The sequence below is a fragment of the Montipora foliosa genome, chromosome 1 (assembly GCF_036669935.1).
Source record: "Montipora foliosa isolate CH-2021 chromosome 1, ASM3666993v2, whole genome shotgun sequence".
NCBI lineage: Eukaryota > Metazoa > Cnidaria > Anthozoa > Scleractinia > Acroporidae > Montipora > Montipora foliosa.
The window spans coordinates 629,564-640,714 of record NC_090869.1 but is presented as its reverse complement, the minus strand read 5'-3'; the positions used below and the strand labels follow the sequence as shown (position 1 = coordinate 640,714).

General features: G+C 38.4%; 1 protein-coding gene across 1 annotated transcript in view; it reads right to left on the bottom strand.

The window, feature by feature from the left end:
- Positions 1-2,998: 2,998 nt before the first annotated feature.
- The window catches only part of LOC138000295 (tyrosine-protein kinase receptor torso-like), a 355,698-nt gene continuing 347,545 nt past the window's right edge, over positions 2,999-11,151 (bottom strand). The window contains exons 10-12 of the mRNA XM_068847001.1: positions 4,366-4,434; positions 4,187-4,258; positions 2,999-4,042 (exon numbers count right to left, since the gene is read on the bottom strand). Coding sequence (XP_068703102.1) covers positions 3,908-4,042; positions 4,187-4,258; positions 4,366-4,434 — 276 coding nt within the window. The 3' untranslated portion in view covers positions 2,999-3,907. The remainder of the gene's footprint in view (positions 4,043-4,186; positions 4,259-4,365; positions 4,435-11,151) is intronic.

The following is an 11,151-nucleotide window of genomic DNA, read 5'->3' as shown; positions in this document are numbered from 1 at the left end:
TAATTGTACTTGGTAACCTCTCAATTTATCCTTGAAAACAAGATGGCGGACTTATTGGTCACCACAGTAAGAGACAACCTCGTTCCCAGGGTCCTCTCTCTTCCTTCCTCGAGGAAGGAAGAGAGAGGACCCTGGGAACGAGGTTGAGTAAGAGATAAAGATAATATGTCGTTACAAGTGAAGAAATCACTTAGCAGAACAGGCGAAAATAAAGAAGAAACAGCTTCAAAAGTTAAGGTACTCCGTGAAAAACAAAGCCAGTGGATGAAGGAGCGAGAAGCATCGAAGACTGCTACAAAAGAACTTAAATCTGTGAACAAAGATAACTCTACTCTTCCTGATGTACCGAAGTTTTGAACACGTTCAGCAATGTCTGGTTCTTCTTCGGAAAACGCTGCAAACAGAAATCCTCACAGCAATCCAAGGAGAAAACCGGGAATGATTTCCGTACAGGTCCCTACTTCATTATGCATGCAGAATAAATTAATTATGCATTCGCGCCATTGTTTTGTAGAACAATGCGTATACCCAAGGGAATCGAATATATACATGGCTAATTTGTACTTACGGGAAGATCAAAAGTGGACCTCATTCTCTCTCTCTCGCTCCCTCCCTCTCTTTTTTCTCCCTCTCTCTTTTCTTTGCCCTTTTTGCTCCAACACGATCTCTTCCTCAAATGAAGGATTATCCTTCATTGTCACTTTGCCTTAAATGAAGTATTATCCTCCATTGTGACCACTCTGTCCCAGGACTTGTGGTAGCAAATAAAAAGAAAAATGTAAAAGCAGCTCCTGGACAGGATTTGAACCCGGAGCACCCACTTTGAAGGAACTGTTGTTATCCACTTAACCACTAAAGATCAACTGACCAGGAAATGTGCCGATTATTTACCAAAACTAATTAGTATATATATAAAATCATTGCTGAATAATGGTTAAGTCTAAAGCTTGATTTAAAAATGGTTAGCTTTCTCTTGAAGTTTGGCAACCGACATTTTTCCCGGTGTAAGCTTGCTTCTTAGCGGCTGTTAATACACGTTTACAGCAGCACTTTTGGAAGAAAAAATTATTGACATTAATTGCAAATGACATCCTCGCAGTTAGAGATGTCGTAGTCTTGTGGTTAAGTGAAGGGGTTATTAATTACACATTCCCAGGTTCGAGTCCTGCGAGTCCAGATATTAGGGTTCTGCTTTTAAAAGAAATATGTTTATTTCCCATGATCCCTATCAAGCTTTCAGTGTCCAAAATGAACGATAATACTTCATTTGGAAGAAAGTGACAATGAAGAATAATCCTTCAATTGAGGGAGAGGCTTGGTTGATTGTAGAGTACAACCTCGTCCCCAGGACCTCTCCTTGGTTTTGGGGCTGGGGCGGGAAGAAGCCAATGGAACGAGCGCAGAAGGCAAGGGAGACGTCCTGGAAACGATTGATAGTGAGTGTTTAAGGGCATTGCTTTTTCCCGATATTTATGACGGATCCCGAAAACCGTGGCTCTATGAGGGGACTAATATTAGTAAAAAAGCGTCAGTTCAAGGCGATATGCCAAACCGGTGTGTGGTCTTTGTAGAAAGCTAAGTACCTTTGCATGAGTCACTCAGCCCAGTCTCCCCCCCCCCCCCCCCCACCGAAAAAAAAAAAAAAACCTCGGCATTCGGGAAGGGCGCTAAACTCTTTAACCAAAATTTTTGGCGATGTTGCTTTGAAAGATTGCTCGTTATTTTAAGTTGAAAAGGAAACCTTTGTCTGGAGCTAAGCTAAAAATGTTTTGCGCCATCGGCCCCACAGTGAACGTTGTTTTAGATGTCAACCTGTCACAGAATATAGAACGTTCCATATGTTGTCGATAGTCCTGTTCAGACTCACTGTAGATTTCTGCTTGCGATGGGTAAGTCAATGTGCATTCAAAACGTTTTCTGGACCAGCTTGTCTGTCGACAATTTTGCCCTTCTAATTTATGTCAGCTTTGTTTAAGAAGCCCTCTCCAATAAGCTACTTTCAAAAATACCACGATACTCTTTGTCCTCCAAAATTTTGCATAACCATTGCTTTTATTTTCTCTTGGGACCATTGCAAATCCCTAGAGAAACTTGAAACAATGCTAATACAAACAAAGAGTATTACGGTATTTTTGAAAGTGGCCTAATGTTCTAGTTTCTCTTGGGACTTACAAGGGTCCCAAGAGAAAATAAATACAATGCTTATGCAAAATTTTGGAGGACAAACAAAGAATATTATGGTATTCTTGAGAGTGGCCTAAGGACACCTTTTGTATATACCTACCTTACCCGCCACGCAGAAGCATCTAAATGTAATAAACACTACAAACAGGGTCCTTGTGATAATGACTGGCTGTTAGTGTTACGCTCCCTATCAGTTGCCTAGAAAAGTGTCATTCCTCTTACACCTTTCGTTGCACCGTTTCCCCCACCAATAGATGGTTTTCACTCACGTGAGTTGACGGCCATTTTGGTGTACAAAACAATAGAAAATATTTGTGCAGAATTTGCATAAAAGTAGAGTTCAGTCCCCAAGGGAGAGGATGTCTATTGTTCTAGTACACCAAAATGGCCGCTGTGACGTCACGTGAAAACCATCTATTCATGGTAACATGTGGTTCTGTTTTAGTCGCCTTGTCTATTTTTCCCGTCTCAACATTGTCCTCTGTAAGTTCCTACTTACAGCGAAGAAGCTACTGTGCCATCATTTGAATGTCTGACCTTTCCTTGTTCCCCTCTTTCTTCACAAACATAAATCAGTGAAACACAAAATTTTACTCTACTTTCTTTTTTATTATGCCAATGCACCATCTACAAAATAATAGAGCACATACGTTAAGTGCAGCTTGCACTTTTACAAAAATTACCAAAATTAAGAAATTGATTTATTATACTTATCGTTATGTGCTCCTTTTCTTTAAAATGTCAAGGACTATCGCTGTTTCTAATTTCGGGCCTGGCATATTTACTTACAAGCTAACTTATTTTGTATTTCTTGTTCCCCTCCTTCTTTAGAAACATAACGCAGTGAAATTTTACTCTACTTTCTTTTTTATTATGCCAATGCACCATCTACAACATAACAGAGCACATACTTTAAGTGCAGCTTGCACTTCTACAAAAATTACGAAAATTAAGAAATTGATTCATTATACTTATCGTTATGTGCTCCTTTTCTTTCAAATGTCAAGACCTATCGCTGTTTCCAATTTAGGACCAGGCATATTTACTTAAAAGCAAACTTATTTTGTGTGTTTTTTTGTCTTTCTAAGAATACACGTTTCATCTTTCAGCTTCACAAATCTATTACATATATCGATGGAGATGCTTTTTTGCTTTACAACCTACAGGATCCTCCAGGGATTTTTCTCAGATTAAAGGTAAACGTTTTTCAGAGATATTTGGCACTGCCGTACACTTTTGCTTTGAAAGAAAGGTTTAAATAGCTGGTCGAGTTTTAAGGTTTATGGGGTTCTCAGTAGAAGCCATGGAAAGAAATTCTTCTCGCCCACAGTGCAATTAAACTTGAGTTAACTGGTTATAAGCAAGTCATTGTGTTTGTCTTGACCATGAGATGGGGGAAGTTCTTCAGGGGGCTATAATAATAGTGTCGTCTGAGATTCTCTTATTTCCCTGCTAGTTGGGATGCAGGCGAGCAAGGTCACGACAAGGCAGATCTTGGAGCTTTGAAAGCGAAAAACGCCCGGTCCCTGTAAGTATGTAAGCCTAATAGCGAGCAACCTGGCTTACTTCATCCGGGTTAATATGTCACTCAAGAAGAAACAAACAAACAAACAAATAAATAAGCAAAAGCATTAACTGGTTCAGTAGCAATCTGACTGCAATGTCTATCTAAAAACCAAGAGAGCTAAAGCTAAAGTTAACATATCTTAAGTACTAAAAATACTTATAGCTTAGTTACGGTAAGCGAAGCATTTGGAGACAACTGAAATCCATCAGCTTGAAGACTTGCCATGGGCACATTCTGAGTGCTTACATCCTGAATGTTTTCCTGTTCGTAAACTTCTGACGTGTCGGGCTCCTGCCAACAATCAGAAAAAAGTAAGATGGCATATTTTTCATTTGTTTCATAGGTGATCTTAAAAAACCAATTCAGCTCTCAAGCAAGGTCCAGCACATCCCTGCACTGTGCAGCTTGAAGCTTCTAATGTATTATAAGACTTGCCTTGGACACATTCTGTGGGTTTTCAACATCGACGATGGCTGGTTCTTCAGCTTCTGCGGCGTTTGACTCCTGCTAAGATCAAAGTTATGATAGCATAAGTTTTAAAAGTTATTTCCATACACAAATTTAACTCTGCTATGCAAGACCCAAGCACAAGTAGCTCCTATTGCAAAACTTACCGTGGACACACCCTGTGGACTTACAACATCAAGGTTGTCCAGTGCGTCATCTTCTGCTGTCTTTGCCTCCTGTGTCGTATAATAATATTTCGAATCATCCTTTTTGCCAAAGTCAAAGTAGTCCTCTTGCTCCTCCAACATATCGTCAAGTCTTTTATAGAGCCGCTGAAAGCTTGGCCGTTCATCTGGGTCTTGTTTCCAACAGTCTCTCATCAAGGCGTACCTTAAAAATTAACAAAAATAGGAATTTCTTTCTTCCTGAATGAAAATCGATCTCCATACAACCTGCTAACCCTGTTTCCCCAAAACTCATTCGTAGGTTCCTGATTCGAGCAAATTTCATTCTTTTACGTCTCATAGACCGTATTAATTAATGGAGGCCAATAAATTATCCCTTTGTCCTTGTGCTAATGAAACCAACTAGCCTCTTTTGCATGAACAAAACACAAAAGAAATGTTGCTTTGGAGCGAGGCTAGTTGGTCTCATTAGCACAAAGACATAAGTTTATTTTTTGACCGCCACTGATGAATATGGTCTGCAGATATTTTAAATTCTTAAAGGCTTTTTGTTCTTGTAGCGCCAAGCTTTTTTATTTACAGGCAACCGTATTTTTTGCGCAAATAAAATGAATTAAATTTGTGTCTTGTATTTTTGAGTAGATCTGTGTTGATATGGAAGAAAACGAAACTAAGGCCAAGCCGACAGTGGTTTTGGACCTCATTTTCCAACTGCGTCACAATTTTAAATGCGTTAAATTGCAGTTGCCCAAAACTATTTTCTTTAAATGTAAAGTAAACATGGCTCAAGTTCAATTAGTAATAATTAGCCGAGCGGGCGTGCCCCTTGATTTATGTTCAAGTGAAGCATTCATGTCTAACTTGACTGATGCAGGAAAGTATGAAAATAGATTAACCACTCACTCTTCCTATTAATATCAAATTACTGCACCTTTTTCATAAAACTTGTTGCCTACAAGTACTTAGGAAAAATCACCTCTGTTTAACTTACACAGGGTCTGTGCACATGTCAGGTTTTTCCAGTCTGTAACCTGCTTTCAAATTCTCCAAGAGCTGTTTGTTCTTCATTAGCGCGTAAGGAGACCCCCCTGTAAATGATCGACATAATATGCATCAAGACAAATCATGAACCATAGAAAGGGGGGGAGAGGGCGCTCTAATGAAAGAAATCCGAGACTAAGACTTAAGATGCAAGAGGTGAATCAAAGATAATCTTCAACCAAGAGTTCAAAAGTTTTCCAACCGTAAATAAGAAAGCGAAGGACACATTCAGAAATGCAGATCCTATGCACAGAAAATTGGGAAGGAAGATCAAGGTCGTTTCATGGGCCTCGTTCACGCGGTGGCCATATTGGCCAGAGACAATAGATTTCGTACCCCGAACCTCGAGTTGAAATGTTTGGGAACGAGTTTCGGTGGGACAAAACAAAAGTTTTCAATCCCTCGGGACTCAACATGGCCCATTTCACCCAAACCAGCATTTGTTTTCCCTTTCGTTCGCTTGCTGCTTCAGTTCCTTATTTAATCTGTTAAACCCTTGGCCATTCCTACTTACTTACTTCATTTCTTTACTTGCTCATTCAGTCAGTCAATAAGTCAATTAATCTTTCGGTAGCAACTCAGTCATTGTATCAGTCAGTACTTTCGATGGTTGCTTAACCAGTCGGATGGCGAAACTTGGTTCTTTCCCTCATTTGTTTTACTCATTCAGTAAGTCAGCCCGCAAGCCAGGGTCGGTAAGGGTTTCGTTTGAGGCTGGAGGCTGGGCGTTTCATCCAGTCATGTTCTATTAAAAAATTTCCTGGGGGCATGTTCCCAGAACCCCCCAGGTACCTAGCGCCTTTAGCGCTCGCAAGACGCCTTGCGGCGTCAAAAAATGTCACGCCTGGTGCTTTCAGAAACATGTCCGCTATTTTACAAAACTGTCCTGTCAAAACCCTGGTGTCGGTAGGCCAACGTAAGTTGGTTAGTCAGCCAGGTGGATGGGCATCCTTCCTTTGTTCCTTTGTTCAGTCATTCAGTTAGTCCGTCATGACAACGACGGCTACGAGAACCGGCGCCATATAACAATTGGTTTACTTAGCAAAAACACATACTTCTGCATGCCCCGCGCGTGCGTTTAACATTTTGATACACTCCTTTGAAGTTCTCGTCCTGACAATGAAGTGAAATAATCAAATTTGAAGTTATGTGCAGGAAGCGAGCATTGGAGGATGAATTTTACATTTTCTCTTCAAAAACCCACACCGTTCATACCAATTTTGTTTCTGGAATGTGGCTACACACTTTCATTTCCGAACGACTTGAAATTATCGCGAAATTATTGCAATAACGGGGAATAATAGTTTTAGATAAAGTTCTCTAAAGGTCTCTAAACGAGTCCTTTTAACTGACACTGATCGTTATAACAGATAAATACAATTTGGAAAAACTCTAAAGTTCTGGATCACAAACACTTTTGCTTTTCACTTCAGTTTCAAGCTAACAGCTCCATATGTAGTACAATATGTTAATTAAAATTTCATAAATTATCACTGACCAAGAGTTGCAATTTCCCACAGGACCACTCCGTAGGACCAACTGCAAGTAAAACAAAACAAGTTAACACCTATGCAATACATTGAATTAGGAATGCACTAGCATCTGGCATGTTGCATTCTTTGACTCTAAAAACACCAGACTTGATACTTACACATCGCTCTTGGTGGTAAAGATCTCTTCAAAAAGTGACTCTGGAGCCATCCACTTCACTGGCAGTTTCTTCCCAGTGTCTACTTTGTAGACCTCATGGTACAAGTGCCGCATCAATCCGAAGTCACCAATTTTGACTTTCTTGCCGTGTCCCACCAGAATGTTCCTCGCTGCTAGGTCCCTGTGCACCAGACCCTTCTGGGAAAGATAGGTCTGTAAAAGAAAAATGATTATGAGTATTGCAAGGGATTTGTGATGTAAAAGTCAGTTTTGAGGGCCCAAAGCACTGGATTCTCACAAAAATATCTTTCCTGGAAGCGTGTAGCCTCCTATCGCAGAATCTTTTTAAGGTTAATTGTTCCTCCCGCACACAAGAACGCCACATTCCTTTCCCGTTGTGAGACGTTAACCAATGATTTGCTTTTTATTTTTAAGAGTGTGACCAAATAAAAAAGCTGTAATAACGTCCACTGCAATTTGCAACGGAAATTTGAAGCTTGAAAATTACACGGAATTTAAGGTGAAGGTTAACTTTTCTTACCATATTGAACACGATCTCTGATTGGTTGAAAGAGGGAAAGGAATATGGGCCCCCGTGAAGCAGACTCTTGCAGGTGGGAGAAACGACTGACCTTAAAAGAGTCTGTGATAGGAGGCTAAGACTAGCAAAGATGAAACCGCCTATTTAGTGCTAATCCAATAGAAGTGCCACTCAACTTGTTTCCTTGAGGCGCATGTGCTAATCCTGGTGCCAGCACGTACCAAAGAGTTTTAATTGGGTTTTGCCGAGAAAGGGCGTTACATACATTTAAAAGAAACGTTAAAATATCATTCAAAAAAACGCTTAAAACCATGATGGGGAGTAGAAAAAATATCATATTATCCACATATGACCATCCCAAACCTCTGTTGTATGAAAAAAGCATTACAAAAGAGCTCAAAGAAGAGTGAGCTAAGCATTGATCTTTCAAGCAGATCTGATGTTGTTGAGATGAAACTAGTCGAAACAGGACTTTGGGCTTGCCATGGTTTGGTTATGTAACTACTGATCATGTCATCAGCATCCGACACCAAAGATCGACAGTAACGCACGCAAAAACTCCGAAACTTGCTGAGAAAGACGGAATGAATAAGAAATTAAACGCAGGAAAAGACTAAGACAAATACAAAAACAAAATAAAGAAAAAATCTGGCTATTTACCACTTACCATGCCACGTGCTACCTGCCAGGCAAGCTTTACTGGATCAAGTGGAGCAAACGAGTCACAATCCTCGTCACATTCATCAGCTGTATTATTAGTGGAGGCATCTTCCTGGTTTGATGCGGATGATGAAAACGTTACAAAGGGTGTTTCCAATTCAATAGTAACAGAAGCATCAACTTCGGTTCCGTTTTCTTCCACAGATATGGAAGGCCCAATGTTTTCATGCAATATTGTTTTCTCTTCTTCTGTTTGACCATCCTAGATATATATATAAAAAAAAAAGGACCATACAGATAACTTGAAATGAAATAAATGTATCTTTAAAGTGCTTATACACGAAATGACGAAGTGATCCTCGCATGTATCGTCCAGATAAGTGCGAATATCGCTTCTTCATTTCCACAGATAGCGTTAGTGAGTAAAACTAAGAAGGGGCCATTGCTGCCAGTTTAGTTGAAAAGTACATAAATATTGGCCATTATATTATATTATATTATATTATATTATATTCAGCTAACCCTAACTGCAACTGTTGTTAATGCGCTAGAACGTTTCCTAGAGATTCTCAAAACTTCACATTCGTCAACATTAAAACTTAGTCTCCACGATGCAGTCCGGTTAAACAGACCGTACAGATCATTTTGCAGGGCTTCGCAGTCCTCTTGACGACGAACAACTCTATAACACTTCGCATCATAAGCATAGAGAGCCATACTGGTGCATGGGCTGACAAACTTGGGGAGGTCGATCACGTAACAACAACAACAACAACAACTTTTATTGACCCCATATACTTGAAAAAAAATTAATGTACATGAAGTAAGAATTAAAGCTAAATGGGGTGTTGGCTTCCTAAAATAACTAGAAAGTTAACAAGGCTAGGAAACCAAACTACATAGAATAAATTACAACATAAGGGTCAGAATGATGCATACACACACACACACACACACACACACACATTGAACTATAGATAACTATAAAAAGGACAAACAAAATTTACAAGCCATGGGGAGAAGGACAGATAAACTTGGATGAAATCCTGAATATAATAAACGAAAAATCAAATTTAAGGCAGCAAATAAATCACAGAATAAACTGGGAAGAAACTCATTACCCTAGGGACAACAGAAACCAGAGTGAAATTAATATTGGCACAGCAATTCATTTTTTAGTTTTTTTTTTAATTTACTAAAAGGAGTTGACTTTATATCTTTCCCAAGAGAGTTCCATACCTTTGGTCCTTGAAAGCGAATATTAAATATTCCATAGTTTGTTCTAGCTCGAGGCAGGTAATAAGATTGATTTGCTGTGCTTCGTGTATTGTAGTTATGAATATTAAGCACTGAATTGAAGAAGGTATCAAAATTCGAAGGCAATGACTTATTATGAAATTTATGCATAAAAAGTGCAATATGAAATGTAACAAGATCAGAAAGCTTCATAATTTCTAATAATCTAAACAGTGGAGTTGAATGCTCATCAGATGTAGAAAAAGTCATAAATCGAACTGCTTTTTTCTGTAAAATATATAAAGGCTGAAGTGTAGTTGAGTATGTATTACCCCAGATAATTATACCAAAGGTCAGAAATGGGTAGATTAAAGAATAATAGAGATTAGTAAGAATATCAATATTAACATAATGGCGAAGCTTAGACAAGATGCCTACACTTCTTTTAATTTTCTTTACAGTACATGCGATTTGAGGTTTCCAGGATAAATTTGAATCAATTAAGATTCCTAGGTATTTAATACAAGATTCCTGTTGCAACTGCTTCCCATTTAGAGTTAGGTGGAAGTTGAAAGTTAATTTCCTTTGAGGAGGATGAAAAATTACAAAACTAGTTTTTTCTATATTAAGAGAAAGTTTATTAGCACAAAGCCAGGAATTAACATTAGAGAGTTCATTATTCATACTTGCCTGTAGAGAGGTGAGATTTTTATGTTTGCAGAATAAATTAGTGTCGTCAGCAAATAAATGAAAATCAAAAACTTTAGAACAATGGTGAAAGTCATTAATATATAACAAGAAAAGGATTGGTCCAAGGACTGACCCCTGAGGAACGCCACATGTAATATTAACAGGAGTAGAAGTTACTGTACACCATTTACAGTAACTGTTTGCCGACGATTTGCAAGATATGAAGTAAACCACTGATTTGCAATCCCACGGATGCCATAGAACTCAAGTTTTTTTAACAATATCTCATGATTTATGGTATCAAATGCCTTACTGAAATCTAAAAATATACCACAAGAAAAATCCCTCACATCAATTGCCCTTTGAATCTTATCAACAATACTAAGGATAGCATAATCAGTGGAATGCTTAGCCCTAAAACCAAATTGATTATCAAAGAATACTTTTTTCTTTTCAAGGAAATCAACTAACCTATTACACATAAGCTTTTCAAGCAATTTATTAAAAACAGACAACAAGGAAATTGGTCGATAATTGGATAAACAGTTCTGGGATCCCTTTTTATAGACTGGAATTACATTTGCTAATTTAAAACTATCTGGTACTATACCAGTCTCAAAGGAAGCATTGAACAAAACCTCTAAAGGCTTAGATATAACACTTTTCAAAATTTTGAGAATGGTCACAGGGATACTAAAAGGACCAGTGGCTTTGCTAGATTTCAGTTTGGTAATTTCATTTTCAATTTCCTCTGCTGTTATAGGAGAAATAAAAAAGCTATTACAGAGGGGGATTTTTAAATACTCTAAAGGAGACATTTCAACATTTGGTATTAAGCAAGCAAGGTCCTTTCCAATATTAGCAAAAAAATTATTGAACATATCGGCAATCGTATGACGATCAGTTATGACATTACTATTGGTAATAACTTTAATGGTTCTATGACTTGT